Consider the following 21136-nt stretch of genomic DNA (forward strand, 5'->3'; position numbering starts at 1 on the left):
TATAAATTGCATTTCCTCAATGACCTGGCATGTCTTGTTTATATGGTAAGTAAACTTCAATCTGTTCAGGAAAAAAGAAAGAGGCAACTCACTCTAGGGATCAGGATGAGGAGTACCCTATTGTAGGTCGTCATTAACTTAATGGAGCACATCTGCAAAGAAAACACATTCACCAGTACAGAGGTTAAAATGTCAATGTATCTTTTGGGGGTTCTCAGTTCAGTCCATAACAGCATGAGAACAGGTTGGTGGGAATGCCCAAGAGAAAGACATTCTCTCATGTGAACCTTAACAGAAGGACCCTTTATAGATACTGGCAAATGAAATAAAGACAATAGACACCATTTTCATCACTAGTTACTGCTGACTTGAAATATGGTTTCTTACATGGTAGTGGAATTTCCTTACAAGTGGAATTTCCACAAACTGAAAAAATACCGGTGCTTCTCTTCACTCTGGAAATGGACATGCTCTGTCTTTCAGTTCTGCATAGACTTTCTTCTTAGTACAGTGTAATTCATAACACATATGTAGACAGAATCTCTTGGTCATTCCAGTTGAGTTATGAAATATTTCTGTTTAATTTTCTCTAGGATATTGGCCTGGCATACATCAATCACCTGGTGGAGAAAGGAGAGTATGACACAGCGGCTCGGTAATCATGACATTGTTTCCCCTACAACATGTTAATATAAGTAGAAAATGAACTATGTTAACCATTCAAATAAAAGAGCCATTATTTACAGTGGAGACACTTTATTCCATTACATCCTTTTAACAAGGCTAACTTTGGACTACGAATAGTCTCAACCTTGGAATGAATTCCTGAATGGTATTTCCCCAACTACTGTCTCATGTGTACCAAAGGAGAAGTGCCTTGTTAAACATTTCATAAGAAAGATGTCAAGAGCCATGAAGAGTCTGGAATGCTACTCTGTTTATAAGCTAGCAAGTTAACCCGCCGTAATTTCATATAGGATTCCTGATGGAGGATAAACACAGGACTGCTAAGCACAACATAGGCCGTTCAAACCCACCAGCCATGCCTCAGAAACTCTATACAGGGTCACTATGCGTCAGAATCACTACAATGACACACTTAATAACAATAACAACACATTTCATCTATTCTAGCAGAAGACATAAGACTCCTGAGCTAGACACAAAGGACTGTCTCAGCGATAGGAGTAGCCCAGTTATCACCCTTTCAGCAGTGCCTTTGACCCCACTTCCCCAGGGTAACACACAGAGAACCTGGTGGCCATGTGCAGACAGTGGGCTGTGTTGTACGGGTGGAATTCTGAGCTCAAGACAGCTGAATCTTGTATGATAGACAGCAAGCTTGCCTGACGTTTGTTCCAGAGTGACTGTCTTTATTAGACTGGACAGTTACCTGCATTTGGCTCTGGATGGAGACAGTCCCTGTATTGTCTAATTTCCAAGACTGTCCACTCTGCACACGTCCTCAAGAAGATAGGAATTAAGGCAGTCATTGCTTCCGCTCACAGTTCATGCAGAAACATGAGAAACCCACGGCAAATTGTTTAAGCAATTTGACAACAAAATATCTCTTAAATGGAAGTGATCAGACCCTGGACTCCTGGTTTGCAGGGGTGTATGGGAGTAGAAAACATGCATGTTACGTGGTGGTCTTTGTGAATAGCTTCTGCTGAGGCTGGGCATGTCATCATGGGGACCTTTGAACCCTGGAAAACAGCTCCCAAAGTCAACTCTTCAATCCCTGGGATAAGAGAAAATGTGTTTGTTTTATGCTTAACATTTCATTCACATGTGAACAGTCACTTCCACGGATACTGGTATTGTTGTTGTTAAATGCTGTCAAGTCGATTCCTATCAATAGCAACCCTATATAGGATTTCCAAGGAGCAGCTGGTGAGCTTGAACCACCGACCTTGCAGTTCAAACGACTTTGCAGTCTGATGCATTAGCCCACTGCACCACCACTTCAGTTTTCTGAAGTCATTTTGTAGTCCATTTTCCTAAGGAGTTCAAGAAGTAGTTGACTCTGGTACATCTAGTTGAAGATAAATTGTTTGATGGGATTCGTTTAAAACAAGAAAGGTCCCCAAACTAGCTCAACTAGATAAAGAGCAAACTCAAAACAGGAAAATCCATGGGAAAACCCAGTTGTAGATTTCTGAAAGACATGTTTCTTTACTTGTAAATCGTTTGTGTTCATTTTCATGACTTGTTTTGTGTACGGTACTAAGAGAGTAACAATAATATCTTGACATGTTGACTCCTGAGTTAGGTATTTGTCAAAAATCTTAGATAAGATGTCTATCAAGTAACTAGGGCAAATGTCCATTTATTCTGTGTGTTTATTTTAACTTTTTTTTATAATTTCTTCCTTTTTGGGTTAATCTCACCAACAGCAAATGCCAGAGGATTCTTGGCAAAAATGCAGCACTCTGGGAATATCAAGTTTATAAATTTAAAGAAATCAAACAGCTTAAGGTAAGCAAAGCTTTATTTTTAATTCATAATCTTGTCTGAAATATACTTACATTGAGGAACCCTGGTAGTATAGTAGGGTTCAGACACTACAGTTGAGACCGTTTTATTAATAATATACATATGTTGTTGTTAAGTGTTGTCAGTTGGTTCCAACTCATAGTGAGTGTGTAGGGTTTCTGAGGAGTGGATGGTGGGTTTGAACCACTAACCTTGTGATTCCAGCTGACCTTGCAGTCAAGCACATTATCCTGCAGTGCCACACCAGGACTCTGTATGGTGCTACAGGTTCATGCACTGGACTGCAAGGTTGATTTGAACCTCAGTGTTGGTTTGAACCTCAACATATAGTTGCTGTTGTTAGGTACATCAAGTTAGTTCTGACTCATAGCGCCCCTGTGTCAAGTTTCCAAGAATAGCTGGTGGGTTTGAACCACTGCCTTGCAGCTCAAATCAACACTGTGGTATAGTGTTTATCCTACAGTGCCACACTAGGATACATACATATATACATACATACATATGTTGTTAACTGCTGTTGACTCCGTTCCAGCGTGTATGTGTATATACATACACACACACACACACACATATATATATCTTGGTGTGGTAGGGTAAGTGCAGGACTACAAGGTCTGTTTGAATTGGTTTGTTAACTATATTTCTGTACTCTAGCCTCCCTAAGCTCTGTTGATGCTTCTTTCTTGCCCATAGAACAAAATCCAAATTCTTTTTATGACTCTGCCTGATCCTTCACTTCCAGTGACCCAATTTCACATCTCTGATGTGAACTCAAGTGTATGTTCATGTCTCCATACGTTTGCTGGTGCTCCCCTGGCAGAAATTCTGTTTCCCTTCCTTGTTTGCCTGATAAAATGCAAATATGTACTGCTTCAGTACGTCACGTTGTCCTCGGCTTGCCGTAGCACTGAGTCAAGCCCCTTCTTACAAAGCATATTACAAAGTATTACCACTCTCATTTATGTTCTGTTGAAATAGCTGCCCATTTTCCCCTCTGGGACTGTGAATTCTTTGAAAACAGTAACCCTAGCTTTCTGTCCCCAGTACAAATGAAGGTGTTTGGTGCGTAGTGTACTGTGGAGTAATTAAACAGTATTGGGAAACAGCTTCATCACAGCATTGATAGTGCAGATGGCCCCCGCTGGTACAAAAGCCTACCTTTGAAATCTTTTGCAAGCTAAACTATCATAAAGAACCATGGAGAACATTTTTAAGCATTCCCAGACCCCCCAAAATGGCCTACTAAATAGCACAAAACCTAAAATACTAGTAACACGTAGTATTCACAGACACAGTTCAAAGCTGTGGCTGCTTCCTGAGGTATTTTTTATTCATTGATTTATACATACATATATTTTGTTGTTGTAAAGTGCTGTCGAGTCATAGTGACCCTGTATAGGGTTTCTGAGGACTCCACATACATACATATTGTTGTTGTTAAGTGCCCCTGAGTCAGTTCCAATTCCTAGCCACCCTGTATAAGGTTCCCAAGGATATTGTAATGTATTACAATAGAGTTTATTTGAATCCTCTCATATACTCTTCCTAAGTAATTCGTTGCTTTAAATTTTAAACATAAAAAGGCACCTGTATGCTTTGTAACTGGAATGAAATTTTGTTTTACCACTCTTTAAGGATTTCTTTTTTCCTTTTTTCCCCATAGGCAATTAGCCCATATTTGCCAAGAGGGGATCCAGTTCTGAAACCACTCATCTATGAAATGATCTTACATGAATTTTTAGAAAGTGATTATGAGGTATGGTGTTCTGTTGTGCAAAGATTTACTTATTTTCAGTGGGAAATGTTAATAAATATAGAATACAATGGAAGCAATTGGTTTAAAAGAATCAGATTTTCAGAGTGTGTTTGGTAGATGACATAGATCAATAAACTCTATTAATAGCTAATACTTATGTAGACTGTGAAAATCCCAAATCCAGTTACTTTTAGAATTCCTAAAAGTTACCTCCTTGCAAAAGCTAAAGGAAAGGGGGGAAATGCAGTTTTGTGGATTTGTTAAATAGAATGGCAGATGCTACCACTGCCTACAGTACCCCTAAAGGCTTCAGCACAGTCTGAAGCATGAGACTCAATCCTAAGCTCACCAGAGGAGGGTTAGAGAGCATTTGGCGCAAGAGCAGGAGAGGAAATTAGAAAAGGAGCTGTTTCCTTGTTGATCAGGAGAAAGGCGATAATGGGTTTATCTGCTGCACACTGCATCCATCGTTCATGCATATCGCTTTCCAGTACTCCCCAAAGCACGGAGTTAAATAACTTTCCAGTTTAACACAGGTAAAGTATTCAATATTTGCCAAGATCGTACATTTAATTGTTGTGCCAAGACTTGAATTTAAAGGTGGGGTTTCTGGCATCTAAGTTAAATTATAATTTTTAAAGCATGTTTTATTAACAGTCCTTTATTCAGAAAACATGTGTCTCATGGCTGCTGTGTTCCAGAAATGAGCTAGACACCTGACATCACAGTGGGACTAGGATAATGCTGATGAGTAGCTCATAGTCTAAGTCACAGCTGAACTTATAAGCCATTGGTTCTGAACTCTTCAGAAACCTCATACAGGGTCGCTGTGAGTCAGAACTGACTCAACAGCACTTAACAGCAACATCATCAAAATTGTCCTGTTAATTCATATCTGGAAAACTTTTGACTGAGTCTGAAAGAAATAAGCACCATCTAAAACAGCGTAAATAAACTTTAGAGCTTGAGGACTTTTTCTTCTGGGTGGGGCTCAGGAGTCCACCAATAGCCCCATAGGCTACAAAAGCTTAAACCAAGAAGCCTATTTTTTCCTGGCAAATTTTAACTCCCCTTTTAGCAAATCCAATCAAGTATAGGCTGAAGGTGGACTTACACGTTCTCTGTAATCATAATTTCCAATATTCATTTCTATCACACATATATGTTTATTTTACAGTAATAGGCAGGAAAAACCAATGTCCATAAGGCAGTCAAACACAGAAACCTTTTAAAAACACTCAAGTTCAATCTTTTCTTCTCCCTTAGACTGGTCGTGGTGGTTATGTGCCGTGGAGTCAGTTTCCACTCATAACAACCCTGTACAGGGTTTCCGAGGCTGTAAATCTTTATGGGAGCAGAAAGCTTTCTCCCGCGGAGCAGCTGGTAGTTTCGAACTGCTGACCTTGTGGTTGGTTTGCATCCAGATTCGTAACCACTACCCTACCAGAGTTCCTTTCATATGCATATGACCTTGAGCCTCTGACAGAGTGGGTACCAACAGGCCCTGCCCACACATCAGCTGTGTTTTATCAGCTCATCATTGGCTCCAAGCAACTCCAGAAGCTTATGCTCTCACCTTTGCTTAAGTATTTCATCCCTTGTCGCTTGGTTCTTTCTCTCACAAATCCTCTACATTTCATAGATCTGGAGCCACTGTAATGACTCCTGCTCACAGCGCAAGCTGCTTAAACCAAGTGGGAACCATATCTACCTTCCTTGGACTCCACAAGAGGGAAAGAGGACCAAACTCAAAATCAGTCCAAAGCCAATTCTATGAAGTGGGGATCAGACATACCTCCACCCTGTATTGTTGTTGTTAAGTGCTGTCGAGTCAGTTCTGATCCATAGCAACCCTATATAGGGTTTCCGAGGAGTGACTGGTGAGCTTGAACTGCCAACCTTGCAGTTCCAATGGCTTTGCAGTCTGGCGCATTAATCCACAGCGCCACACCAGGACTCCAGGACTCCACCCTGTATTGTTGTTGTTGTTGTTATGTGCCATCGAGTCGGTTCCGACCCATAGCGACCCTGTATTAGTGCCTCTAAAATTAGTGAGACTTGAGAACCAATTTAGAAAACTCATCCTTGTGGTTTTACTTCTTGAGAACTCCATATATCATCGGCCAGGTTTTCTAGAGAAGCAAAACCACTACGTATATTTATAGAGAAGTTTCTTATCAAGGAAAGGGCTTACAATTGCAGAGTCCCAGCAGAAGACAGAGAGAGTCTCCCTGTCCATTATATTGGGAGCAGGCCACACCCCGAAGTAAGCATCCCTTTGACTGATTGATGCTCTCATTACAGAGCTAACTAGGCCAATATTAGGTTTCATCACCATGGGAATATATACATCCCAACTGCTAAACCTCTGGAAATCCTGGCCTAGTCAAGTTGACACAAACCACTGACCTTTACACCCCAATAGTAGGCAGATAGAGACAAGTATGGAATGAAGCGAGGTGACAGAGCACAACCTGACAGGTCAATGAAGACACTGAGAGGTACACAAGAAAAGGAACAGCTTCAGTAAATGCTATATATAACATGTTCAATTTTGCAACGATAATAACAAGGCAAAAATATTTACGTGTTTACATAGGTAGAATAGTATGCATGTGTGTCTGTAGGACATGGGAGAAATAAGAGACTTTCTGCTTCCACAGAGACTTTCAAAAAGAAGTCTCAGAAACCCCTTAGAGGGTCACTATGAGTCGGAACCAACACGATAGCACTTAACAACAACACAACATGTCTATAGGAAAGCACACGTGTGAGTGCGTTGTGTGGAGGGCTCTAGCTGTTTTTCCTGGTAGGCATATGGATATTATCCTCTCATGGACAGCATTACACTGCAAGATAGATCTTGAAATGTTGTTGTTTTTGTTGTTTTATGATGATGAATGCAATGCCATTCTTCTTCAATTTGACGTTCCTAGTATAGTAAGCCTTTTGAGTGTCAGGTTCAAAATGACCAATGTCCATTTCAGCTCACTAATGCCTAGGGTGTCTAGGAGAGCTGTGATATGCAGATGATACAACCTTGCTTGCTGAAAGCAAAGAGAACTTAAAATACTTACTGATGAAGATCAAAGACCACAGCCTTCAGTTTGGGTCGGACCTTAATGTAAAGAAAACAAAAATTCCCTGCACTGAACCAGTACACAGTATCATGATAAATGGAGAAAAGATTGAAGTTGTCAAAGACTTCAGTTTGCTTGGATCCACTGTCAACACTGATGGAAGCAGCAGAGAAGAAATCAAATGACGTTTTGCATTAGGCAAATCTGCTGCATACACCTCTTTAAAGTGTTCAAGAGTAAAGATGTCAGTTTGAAGATAAAGATGTGCCTGACCTAAGCCATGGTATTTTCAGTGGCCTCCTGTGAAAGTGAAATGGCCTCCAAGTGAAATGGACAGTGAATAAGGAAGATCGTAGAAGAATTGATGCATTTAAGTTATGGTGTTGGAAAAAAATATTAAAAGTACCTTGGACTGCCAGAGAACAAACAAATCTGTGTTGGAAGAAGTACAACCATAGTGCTTCTTAGAACACAGGATGGCGAGACTCTGTCTCTCATGCTTCAGACACGATATCACGAGGAACCAGTACCTGAAGAAGGATATCATGCTTGGTAAAGCGAAGGATCAGCAAAAAAGAGGAAGACTTCCAACAATATGGACTGGCCCATTGATAGCAGCGCTGGGCGCAAACATTAGCAACAATTGGGAGGACTGGGCAGTGTTTCGGTCTATTGTGCCTAGGGTCGCTATGAGTCAGAAACAACTTGATGGCACTAATAACAATAAAATGTTGTTGTTATAGATGCCACTGAGTTGGATCTGACTCAAAGCTACCCTAGGCACAACAGAACGAAACACTGCCTGGTCCTGCACCCTCCTCTCAATGGTTGTTTAAGCCCATTGTTCCTGTCGATGTATCAGTCTTTATCAGTGAGGATCTCCCTCTTTTTTGCTGACCCTTCACTTTACGCAGCATAATGTCCTTCCCCAGGGACTGATCCTCATAACATGCCCAAGGAACAAGAGATGAAGTCTCACAATCCCCACTTCTAAGGAACATTTTCAGTATTTCATCAAAAACAGACTTGTTTGCTTTTCTGGCTGTTCATAGACTTTCAGTAGTCTTCTCCAACACCGTAATTCAAATGCAACGATTCTCCTGCAGTCTTCCTTAGTCACTGTCCAGCTTTCCCATGCATGTGAGGCCATTGAAACTACCATAGCTTGGGTCAAGAGCACTTTAGGCCTCAGATGGACAGATTTGCTCTTTAACATTTTAAAGACATCTTTTGCAGCAGATTTCCCTAATGCAAAAAATACATCAATTGGTTTCTTGACTGCTGATTCCATGAGCATTGATTGTAGACCCAAGCAAAATGAAGGCTTTAGCAGCTTTAATCTTTGCTCCGTTTATCCTGTTATTTGGAGTCCTGGTTTGGCCTTGTGGGTTAATGTGCTCGATTGCAGGGTCAATTTGAATGGCAAGGTTGGTAGTTCAAGCTCACCAACTGCTCCTCGGAAACCTTATACAGGGTCGCTATGAGTTGGAACCTACTTGACGACACTTAGCAACAGCAACAATCATTTTTTGGCTCTGTTGTGAGCATTTTTGTTTTCTTTAGATTGAGGTGCAATCCATACTGAAGTCTGGTAGGTAGTCTTTGAGCTTCATTAGTAAGTATTTTGACTTTTCATTTCCAACAAGCAAGGTTGTGTCATCTGCATATCACAGGTTGTTAACAAGCCTTTCTCCAATCCTGATGTCACTTGGTTCTTCATATAATCCAGTTTCTCAGGTAATTTGCTCAGCATACACATTGAAAACATACAGTAAAAGGATACAACCTTGCCATACACCTCTCTTGATTATAAACCATCTAGTATGTTCTTGTTCTGTTCTTGGTCTATGTAACAGGTTCCACAGGAGCAAACTAAAATGTTCTGCAGTATCCATTATTTGCAGTGTTATAGTTTGTTATGATTCACAAAGTGAAATGCCTTTGTATAATGCTTCAATAAAGCACAAGTAAACATCCTTCTAGTATTCTCTCCTTTCAGCCAAGATCCATCTTACCTCAGTATTGATATCCCTCCTTCCACGTCCTCTTCTGAATCTGTATTGAATTTCTGGTAGTTCCCTCTCTATGTACTGCTGCAACAATTTCTTCATCAAAATTTTAATTGCATGTGATATTCATAATATTACTCGATGGTTTCTGCATTCTGTTGGGTCACCTGTCTTTGGAATGAGCACAAATATGGATGTCTTCTAGTCAGTTGACCAGGTAACTGTCTTCCGAATGTCAGGAAATACCTGTAGTGCTGTATCTCTTTGTTGAAACATTTCAGTTGATATTCCATCAGTTCCCGAAAGCTTGTTTTTCCTCAGTGTCTTCAGTACAGCTTTGAGCCTTTTCTTTCAATCCCATCCGTTCTTTATCGTATGGAACCTCTTGAAATGGTTGGGTATTGATCAGTGTAATTGGCACAGTGACTCTGTGTATTCCTTCCATCTTCTTCGTCTTATAGTTTTGTTTTGTTTTTTTTAACAGAAAAGATCATCGGTTTTACATTCAACAAATCAGTACACTCTGTTTCATGTCAATGACTGCAATCCCCTCCATGTAACAACAGCTTTCCCGCTTGTTCCCTGTGGTCCCTAGTTCCATTTCACCCTCCTTGCCATCCCTTCTCAACTTTGTCCTTAGGTAAATGTTGTCCTTTTGATCTTGAATGATTGACCCGTCCATGGTGAGCAGACCTTACTAGTGTTGCTGTCTAGACCCAGCCACGTTGGGTAATATCTGTAAAATATTGGAGATGTCATCCAAAGGCTGTGTAGTTGGTTCAGAATGAGAACAGAGCAAGTCACACCGACTCTGTGCGTGCATTGGAACTTTGTAGAAGGAACAGGGACTCTTTCCTAGTTGTGCATTTCATAGACTAAGAGCCAACACGAATGGCACCACCCCCCAGCTAGGCGTATTAATGGAGCTGGTTGTTGTTAAGTGCCGTCAAGTCAGTTTTGTGCAGTAATTCTCCCTCCCACCTCCCCCGCCCCCCGTCGCCACCTAGTGTCTAAAAATTGATGAAATGTTTATTGACTAAAGTTTTAATTATGAAATTATTTAATCAGTTATATGAATGCTTTTTAATATTGTTAAAACTATCTGGATTATTACCCTATTTGAAGAACCTTTTTTTTTTTTCCCCTCCCCACTCTGATTAGGGGTTTGCCACATTAATCCGAGAATGGCCTGGAAATCTTTATAACAATTCAGTGATAGTTCAAGCTGTTCGGGATCACCTGAAGAAAGACAGTCAAAATAGGACGTTACTGAAAACCCTGGCAGAATTGTGAGTATATTTTAGTGCTTCTTTTTCCAAATCAATTCCCTATCTTAAGTGTTCCATATTTTAGATTTGACAAACTCTGAATGAGTGCCAGAGTTCCAGGGTGGTACACACAGTTAATGAGCTCAAAGACTAGCCAAAGGGTTGACAGTTTGAGTCTACCCAGAGGCACCTTGAAAGAAAGGCCCAGCAATTTCCTTCACCCCAAAATCTGCCGTTGTAAACCTTCCAGATCACAGTTGTACTGTGACATGCATGGGGTCGCCTTGAGTCAGATTCAGCTCAATAGCAGCTGGTGGTGGTGGACGGAGGAGGTGATGTAGGCAGGAGCCTTTTGTACCTGTGAACACTCTTCGTAAAAACCTCTTGTAACCCCCAACCAAACAACTACACTGTAAGGAAAGCTCTGAAACTGTTGTCATAATCTGTTTCTCAGAAGAGAGAAACCCCATCAGTAGCTTTGGTAGCAGCAGTGGCCTGGGAGGGAAGTGTCCAGTTAGGTATTTCATGCAGAAGGGATCCCCGGGGAGGGAGACTCTGTGTTGTTCTTGGATCTGCAAGTCAGTCTCTAAAACTTCTGGTTTCTTGTCTATAAACTTAGAGGTGACAGTCTCCTTATTGTGATTATTTTAAGGTTTCAGTACGGTACCATCAGAGCAGTGTCTGGCACCATGTCAGGACTCAGCAAATGGGAGCTGTGGTTAATATTCTCTTTATTTATTGAATACTTTCAGTGATCCAGGCTTTTGCCAAGATACAGTGTTTCCATGAGAAAATGATCAGCACTCCAATCTAGAAAGCTACAAGTACAACTCTATCAAAATTCTCATGCACTCCTGATTTCTAGACCAATTTGATGTAGTGTTCTTGGTCTTGTGCAGAAATGTAGGAAGATGGGAGAGGGGGATCTGTGTTGGTACGAGTGCAGAGGAGGGCTTGCACTCGTGAGTATGCCTGCAGCACACATCTTGTTGCATTAGACTGAGGCTCCTTGGGGGCGGAATCTTGCTTGTTAGATATTTTACTCATGTGTCTATTACTAGAATGAGATTTTCTTTCATTGTGGATCATAATTTCTCTCTGCAAAATATTTGTTTTTTGTTTTTTTAATTCAAAGTGCAGCTCCCAATAATGAATTACCTTTTATACTGGAGTTTTATAAGTTTTCAGAAATATGGGTGAGATGTGAGGCAAGATTCTGAGACAGAAATGCATGGTGGTCATATATAGTTAAATCCCAAGGAATATTTTTGGAAATAAAGCTAATTTTTGTCTCTAAAACTTGTTTGTTTGTGTGTGTGTGTTTGTTTTTAGTTTTTAATCTTATAAAACATAACCTGTGTGTTTTGCTTCATTGTATTAGAATTGTTGATGAACATTAATAGAAAAATTTTTTGTATTACCAGGTATACCTATGACACAAACTATGGGAATGCTCTGGAAATATACTTAACATTAAGACATAAAGACGTTTTCCAGTTGATCCATAAACATAACCTTTTCAGCTCCATCAAGGATAAAATTGTTTTATTGATGGATTTTGATTCAGAGGTAATGTATTTCTTATATTCATACTGATAAATTATGTTTACTAGTTAGACACCCACGTAAATGCTGGGTGAGCTAATGGACCCTTAGCCTGGTTCTATGCTAATCATTCTAGAACACTCTGACCGTTCTACATGCTGCTAGCTATTTTAATTAGTATTCTGGAATCCCTTTCAAGCAACCATAATTTGATGTGGAGTTGTTTAAGTTGTGTGTGGAATTTTTTAGTAAAACGTTTTTAAAATACTTTATAGAAGCAGGGAAACACGCCACATGCTTTGGCCCTTTTAACTTTCTTTAAGTGTATGTCCTGTCGAGTGCTGTACAGTCAGTTTAGCCTCACAGTGACCTGACCCTGTATTCACTTAGGGTTTTCCAAGGAGTGGTGGTTGGGTTAGAACAGCTAATCTTATGTCTTAGAACTGAATTTTAAAGTGAATTTTATTTTTAGCCTATATGTTGAGGTTCTGTTCCTTAACATTCTATGGTCTCCATTGAATCTCTGGTACAAAGCACATGGACTGTGTCATTTTCATATTGAACAAATTTGAGGAGTGTTCCACTTAACTGATGAGGGGAACCCAGCTCTGCAGTTCACAGGAGCGCTGATAAGTGATACAAAGTGTATGTGTTTTGAGGGATTTCGTTTGCTGATGTTTTTTGGGAAAGGAAACTAATGACAAGTGCTGGTAATAGAAATAAAGCGTTTCCCTAAAAACAGTCGTTTTAATTTCAAAAACTGAAATTTTCAATAAAGTGAAAAGTAGAATCCTCTTCAAAGGGCTACTTGCATGTTTTCAATGATACTTTACGACATGTAGGGATTGGTGTTAAGTGCCATTGAGTCAGTTCTGACCCATAGTGACCCTGTATAGGGTTTCTGAGGAGTAGCTGGTGACCTTGTGGTTTAAACTAACTTTGCAGTCCAGCGCATTAACCCACAGCATCACATTTAGGGATGTCATGATATTACTCACAAAATTAAACGTGATTCAGATGAGTGTTAAATTTGCCTCTCTTTTTGAAGATGTTTTTACTCCTTGTTGATAGTGAATGAGTGAGCTGCTCGGGGTCACAATGCCACAGAGGGTCCATGCAGTTCTGAGGAGGCTCAGGTACAGAGATTCTGCTTCTCTGACAGGAAATGATGAAGAGACTAAGATGCTCATATAAAAATTAGTTACATTTCTCCCTATTTCTGGTCTTTCCTCATGTCCATGACCCTGCACACATGTGTCTCAAGAACCTAGTTTGGCCTGTGTAACTAGGGAAAAAGAGGAATGAGCTGAAAGTAATTGCTATTCAAGATTATGAAGAGGTAAAGGTAAAGAGTCATAGAGTTTTTTAATTAGACCACGGGGGTAATCTGTTTTTTGGGGCCACCTACTAGGAAGTATCAGCGTCCAGAGCAGAACATAGATGTTGTACTTGAGCTCATTCAGCCTGCTACCTCTGCCCATAAACACTGCCTAGTTTGTGTTTCATGAAGGTTATCAGCTGAGCAACCAATTGCTGTCAATTTGATCTCGACTCCTGGAAACCCCGTGTGTGTCAGAGTAGAATTGTACTCCACAGAAGTTACAAAGGCTGACTTTTCAGAAGTAGATCACCAGGCTTTACTTACTACCCAGACTCCTCTGGGTGGATTCACACCTTCATCCTTTTGGCTAGCAGGCAAACATGTTATCTGTTTGTACCACCCAGGGACTCCTCATGAAGCATAAAGGTGATTAAAGTAACGTGTACAAGTCCTTTAGCATTACATTGTTATGAAACATCAGGTCATTTTTTTCCCCCTTGGATCTTACCTGATTCTCCACACAAGACTAGCTCATTATATTTGTGGAATCTCATAGGGTAGCATGGTGAAGATTCAGATGGCCAGAAGAAAAACTCCTTCATGAGGCCCTGGTACTAAGATACTCTTTTCTAAGGCTGAGAGTCATAAGAGAACTTGGAACAATATCTGAGGCATCCAAGGGGCTATGATATGTGTATTTGAGATATTTTATACTTAGTAAATTATAGCAGGGGACCATTTTAATAGTATGTAAAACACATAGGCCTCAAATTCAGACACATTTTTTAATGTCTACATACAAGAAGCCCAGCATAGTAGTCAGCAGTTCAAATCCACCAGCCACTCTGCAGGAGAAAGATAACGCTTTCTGCTCCTGTAAAGATTTACAGCCTTGGAAACCCTATATAGGGGTGCTCTGAGTTAGAATCGACTCCATGGCACACCACCACCACCACCACTTACAAAGTTAGTCTCACTCAAGTGCCATCTTAAAGCTAGCATTGGAATCCTGGTGTGGACTGTAGGATCAGAACTGGACTACTAACCACAGGGTCAGTAGTTTCACTCCTTGGAAACTTTATCAGAGTCCCTGTGAACTGACTCGATGGCACTTAACAACAACAGTCTTTAATGTTGTGACATATATAATATTTGTGTTTCGTGTTCTCTTCGTACATGGCAAATTTCACTGATTGTGAATTTTTCTCTATTGCTTTCTCTATTGTTTACATTTCAGAAAGCTGTTGATATGCTTTTGGACAATGAAGATAAAATTTCAGTGAGTACTTTGTATTTTTATGGACGTTACCAAATGAGTGCCCAGGGGTACTGATCATGAAGAAGAAAGATGTTTATCAGATAAATGTGCAGCTCAGCGTGTATCCTCAGAACTCTACATCTGGAATGTTCTTTTCTTTTCTGTAGATTAAAAAGGTCGTGGAAGAACTAGAAGACAGACCAGAGTTGCAGCATGTGGTGAGCACTTCTTCTTGTGTCCTTTTGACTGACTATTCAGACCAGCAGCCTCCCAGTATTGCTGTGAGGAGGTTACAATGGCTTCCTCAAGGTTAATAATCATGGGAGATCTGCTCACAAACCATAATCTGCAATTATTAAAACAGGGTATGTGCCTGGGATGAAATACAGATCAGACACTTACATCTGAACTCATAATTTAATTGCAGCAACAACAACAAAAAAGTGATCCTATTCACTACTGTGGTGTCATACAGAGCCCAAGAGTGCACAACATTCTTCTGTAGATCTCAGTGCATTTGATCATGGTGTAAATCACAGCAGACCCACTGCCTCGATATGTGCACTGCAGATACCAAATTCTCACACCAAGGAAAAGCCACACAGCAGATCCATGCGTGGGGTCACAGAGTGATAAGAGCCTAGCCTTGTTTTTTTGTTACTCACCCTGGCACTAGCTCATCTCACTTCCCCCAGTGGTCTAGGTGCTTGTGCTCTTTGGGGCCCATCATTCTAGATTTCTGGGGGGTTAGGGGAACATTCCTTTGATTCTCTGCATTGATATCATCATGATAAGAAAGGAAGAATAAATGTTTTCCCTATCCTTTAATAGAACCACACAAGAAGACCTTGAGAGGAAGTAGTGAGTGTACCAATAGGGAGTCGGGGTGTCAAGCATCATGAATGCACCTTTCTTCACTCAGGAGGATGCTCAGGGGACCGAGGATTATTTTGAACGTCCGTTTTATACAGGAAGCTGTGGAGGACTCTGGGATAGGCTTGTGGACACTCTGTCTGCTCAGAGGTCATGCAGGTGCTGTAAGATCACCTGCTTACCCTAGCAAGGCACTGCTGTGCTGGCCTCTGTGGAATCTGTTTATAAAGCAGTGATTTCTCACCTGCATACACCATGGGATGGGACTGTCGACAGTGGGTGTCCGTGTGACAGTATCGGTGCCGTGGGACAGTGGTGACTGGGCCTGCGCCGACATGGCTCATCTCTCCCAGCAGACAATGTGATGTGTGTATAAAACTGACCTGACAGAGGTGACAGAGCCTCCTTACCCTGTTTGTGCCTCTGGGACACAGCAGCATGTATCAGAGCCCATGGTGGACCCCAGGGTGAAGGAATGGACAGGGAAGGGCCTTTCATCCGACCTGTGTGGCTGTGCATCAGCCTCAGTCCAAAGACAAGTTCACTCTGACCTCCTACTGCCTTAGAAAGATACGAACCTGAGGAGGGGGTCTCCCAATGTACACATGTCATGGTGAGACTGATTAGCAGATATATGGCAGCATATGTCAAAACCAGATAGCTCATTTATAAACACAGCTTCTGGAGCAGGGACTACGAAGCAGGGAACTTGGAAACAACCACTCAAGATATGATAAAACTCTTCTCGCCGCCATTGGCTTGTGGGGTTTTGTTCACACTTCACATTAACTAAACACTGAACATCCATTTCTAACTGCTGCATAGTATATTTCAAGTAGAAAGTGAATTACTCAACTTCCTTTGCGATCCATTAACATTTTCAGACAGCTGGGGTAAGGAATGAATTTTGAAAATTGGTTCAGAACATCTGTAGTCTAGTTGATTTATACTTATCTCTTACTTGTTGGTTGTTGTTTTCTCCACTTATCGTTGGGGTCCTAAGGCCTTTTTTAGTGTTCCTAGTATAGGAGTCCTGGTGTAGTTACGTCGGGTAAGCACTGTACTGCGAACCACAGGGTCAGCATTTCAAACCCACCAGCCAGTCCTTGAAAACCCTATTTAGGGTCTCTACGAGTCGGAACTGACTCACCGGAACTTAACAACAGCAGTATAGACACCACTTCATTGCAAGCACAGTAACCAACGACTTAACAAAGAGGAGATACAGAATGTGTGCAGATCATTGGAGCACTTGCTGCTTGAATTTTTAACAATATGTGCTTACCATATGGCTGTACCTCCTTTCATGTAAAAGAAGAGAATTCTTATGACCTAGGAAGACCCCTAACCAAGCATTTCTGTTCTTAGACGAAGCAGATAATGACAATAGTAATCACTCCTATCACTACTAATGTACCTGGAGTTCTTAGCGTGTGCCAGACAGAGTTCTGAGTGATTTACAAATGACAGCTCATGTGACCCTCCAGAGAGCAGGACTGCAGGTGGAGTCTTTGTAGAATAGAAGCAGAGTCACAGAGAGGTTAGAGACTTGCTCAAGGTCATGTGGTTGATGACAGGTGGTCGAGCCAGGTCTGCTGCTGCTGTTAATGCCGTTGCTAATGCCATTAATATCAGTTCCAACCCATAGCGACCCTGTGTAGGGTTTCTGAGGAGCAACTGGTGAGCTTGAACCACCGACTTTGCAGTCCTGCATATTCACCAGTGCCACATCTTCTTGCCCGCATTCTCTGTTGCAGCCTTCTTCCCTGTGATGGTTTTTGAGAACTGCTTCTCCCCTGACCACTCATGGAAGCTGTTGAGAGCTGAAAATAGCAGTGCTACCCTACCTTTCCTTTTCTTGCATCAGTCTTCACGGTGTGTTCTTTCTTTCTTTTAGTATTTGCATAAGCTTTTCAAGAGAGACCATCATAAAGGGCAACGTTACCACGAAAAGCAGATCAGCCTCTATGCAGAATATGATCGGCCAAACTTGCTTCCATTTCTCCGCGAGAGTACCCACTGCCCACTGGAAAAGGTAAGTCATGGACTCTGCCACCTAAAAACTAGATCAGAAAAGCTGTCATCATTGGGACCCTGTTGGTCACTGCAGTCCTCTTACTCTGTGCTCATCTATCTCTGGTCAAAGGGCAGAGTGTTGTTCTCAAGCAGTAGATTTTCCTGGGACACTTTGATGAGAAGTGGAGGTCTTGTTTGATTGGATTTGGTATTCAATCTTGTTTGATTCGATTTCTCTGACAGAATCTAGGACTCATAATCACCCCACAAGTCAGAGAATCCTCAGACGCCTGAGTCAGGCCTGAGCTAAGAGTTGGACCACAGAGGCAGGGCCTGTGTCCACAGTCAGAAGTACTTACATCAGTCAGGGAATCAGCTTTGTTCAGCCAAGTTCAATAACTTAGGTCCTGTACCCTGTCTGGTTAAATGCCCACCTGTGTGTTTCTCTGTATTCTCTATCCTACTATTTTTTACTATAATATTCTGTGTATCCGTGTCTCTTTCCCACTGTCCTGTAAGTTCTTCAAGAATAAGGATCTTGCTTTAATTGTTTGGTAAACCCAGAACATACTGAATATAAAATAAGGAACTTCAAAATTCGAATGCCTGACCTTCCAAAGAGATCTCTGCTTCAGAAGCTTTCGTCTATTATGGATGCTTAAGAGGATTTTGGTACCTGTTTTATTTTAGATGAGAACTGTTTCAGGTTTCAAAGTGAGCTGTCCTTTGCGTACTGACCCATGGTTACTGATAATTCAATTCTGACAGAATAAGAGCACAGTGCCTTCCTCGTGCCTGCCTTTCCTGGGATGGATTAACTGGTGAGAAGAGGGAGGACTCCAAACTGGCAACTTGCTGAAACCTCCAAAATCAATGATATCTAGCCAAAAACTTTGTAGACAGCCTGGCACCACTTTAAAAAGCCCTTTAGGGATCTCATTATCAGAACCCAGTGGTCAGGATTTAAAATCAGCACAACTCTGAAATTGGAAAATTCATCATAAACTTTTATGAAATGTCTGATTCTAAAGGAGACACAGAGTTTGCAGGAATTCATAACACCTATACAAGTGAGGAGTCCTGGTGTGGCCAAACCGGGTAATGCGCTGGGCCTCAAGGTCAGTTTGAACTGCAAGGTTGGCAGTTCAAACTCACCAGCCGCTCCGTGGAAACCCTACATAGGGTCACTGAGTCAAACACCTCCACAGCACTTAACAACAGCAACATAGGAGTCCTGGTGTGGCGCTGTATAGGATAAACGCTGGAGTGTTAGCAAAGGTTGGTGGTCCAAACCCACCAACTGCTCCTGGAAACCCTAGACAGGGTTGTTGTGAGTGGAAACAGACTCTACAGCACTTAACAACAGCATCATAGCATTTAAAGGACCCCCAGTGGCGCAGTGATTACGTGCTCAACTGTTAACTAAAAGGTCAGCAGTTTGAAACTACCAGCAGCTCACAGGAGAAAGATAACATGGTTTACTTCCATACAGATTTACAGCCTCAGAAAACAGATAGAGCACATCTACTTTGTTGTAGAGGGGTCACTATGAGTCAGAATTAATTTCATGGCAATGGGTTTGGTTTTGGATGTATAGCAATTAAAGAAAAAAAAATCCTTTATATTTCTGTGATACTTGAGAAAATGTGGTATGCTTTCAAGAACCTGGTTCGTTTACTCTCTACAAAAGTGCATTCAGTTGACCTAGCTTACATGTCTTGATGATCAGAACTTGACTGGTGGTGGTGGTTATATGCCATGGAGTCAGTTCTGACTCATAGCCACATTATACAGGGTTTCCAAGGCTGTAAATCTTTACGGAAGCAGAAAGCCTCATCTTTCTCCTGTGGAACAGCTGGTAGTTTTGAACTGTTGACCTTGAGGTTTGCAGCCTGATTCGTAACCACTACACTACCAGAGTTCCTTACTAGAGGATGATAAAGAATTCGATACAGGAAGCAAATGTAAATTGCTATCATTTGATTAATTTGACCTTGCTTATGGATGTTGTTGTTGTTTTTAGGTGCCATCGAGTCAGTACTGACCCACAGCGACCTTATTCACAGCAGAACGAAACACTGCTCGATCCTGGGCCAACCTCACTCTGTTGCCACGCTTGAGTCCGTTGATGCTGACACTTGGCCAGTCCATCTCATTGGGGGTCTTCCTCTTTTTCTCTTACTCTCCACCTTACCAAACATGATATCCTTCTCCAGTGACTGGTCCTTCCTCACAATATGTCCAAAGTATGAGAGACGAAGTTTGGCCATCTTGGCCTAAAAGGAGCACTCTGGCTGCACTTCTTCCAAAATGAATCTATTGGTTCTTTTGGCAGCCCATGGCACTTTCAATATTCTCCTCCAACACCATAACTCAAAAGCATCAATTCTTCTACAGTCTTCCTTATTCACTGTCCAGCTTTCACATACATATGAGGTTATTGAAAAAAAAAAAACACCATGGCTTGGGTCAGGCACACCTTAGTCCTCAAGCTGACATCTTTGCTCTTCAACACTTTAAAAAGGTCTTGTGCAGCAGATTTGCTTAATGCAATACGTCATTTGATTTCTTGACTGCTGCTTCCATGAGTGTTGATGGCTGATCCAAGAAGAACGAAGTCCTTGACAACTTCAGTCTTTTCTCCATTGATAAGAATGTTGTTTATTGGTCCAGTGGTGAGGATTTTTGTCTTCTTGACATTGAGATGTAATCCATTCTGAAGGCTGTGCTCTTTGATCTTCATCAGTAAATGTTTTAAGTCCTCTTCACTTTGAGCAAGCAAGGTTGTATCATCTGCATATCGCAGGTTGTTAATGAGTCTTCCTCCAATGCTGATGCCACGTTTTTCTTCATAGAACCCAGCTTCTCGGATTATTTGCTCAGCATACAGGTTGAATACGTATGGTGAAAGAATACAACCTTGTCACACACCTTTTTAATTTTTAAACCATTCAGTGTTCCCAAGTTCTGTTCGAACAACTGCTTCTTGGTCCAGGTACAGATTCCTCATGAGCACAATTAAGTGTTCCAGGATACTCATACTTCACAATATTGTCCATAGCTTGTCATGATCCACACAATTGAAAGCCTTTGCGCAGTCAATAAAGCATAGGTAAACATCTTTCTGATATTCTCTGCTTTCAGGCACGATCCATCAACATCGTCAATGATATCCCTCGTTCCACGGCCTCTTCTGAATCCGGCTTGAACCTCTGGAAGTTCTCTGTCAATGTATGATTATAGACGATTCTGTATTACCTTTAGCAAATCTTTACTCGCATGGGATATCAAAGAGATTGTCCAATGATTTCCACATTCCATTGGGTCACCTCTCTTTGAAATGGGCATGAATATGGATTTCTTCCAAATCAGTCGGCCAGATAGTGGTCTTCCAAATTTCTTGGCAGAGATGAGTGAGTGCCTCCTGTGCTGCCTCACTTTCTTTAAAGATTTCAATTTTTATTCCATCAATTTCTGGTGCCTTGTTCTTTGCCAATTCCTTCAATGCACCTTG

General features: G+C 41.3%; 1 protein-coding gene across 1 annotated transcript in view; it reads left to right on the top strand.

The window, feature by feature from the left end:
• The window catches only part of VPS41 (vacuolar protein sorting 41 homolog (S. cerevisiae)), a 259706-nt gene that overhangs the window by 201560 nt on the left and 37010 nt on the right, over positions 1-21136 (top strand). The window contains exons 14-21 of the mRNA XM_006832263.1: positions 594-655; positions 2397-2478; positions 4160-4252; positions 10503-10630; positions 12034-12178; positions 14713-14754; positions 14901-14951; positions 17504-17641. Of these exons, the coding sequence (XP_006832326.1) occupies positions 594-655; positions 2397-2478; positions 4160-4252; positions 10503-10630; positions 12034-12178; positions 14713-14754; positions 14901-14951; positions 17504-17641 (741 nt within the window). The remainder of the gene's footprint in view (positions 1-593; positions 656-2396; positions 2479-4159; positions 4253-10502; positions 10631-12033; positions 12179-14712; positions 14755-14900; positions 14952-17503; positions 17642-21136) is intronic.

Source organism: Chrysochloris asiatica, unplaced genomic scaffold (genome assembly GCF_000296735.1).
Source record: "Chrysochloris asiatica unplaced genomic scaffold, ChrAsi1.0 scaffold00006, whole genome shotgun sequence".
Taxonomy (NCBI): Eukaryota; Metazoa; Chordata; class Mammalia; order Afrosoricida; family Chrysochloridae; genus Chrysochloris; species Chrysochloris asiatica.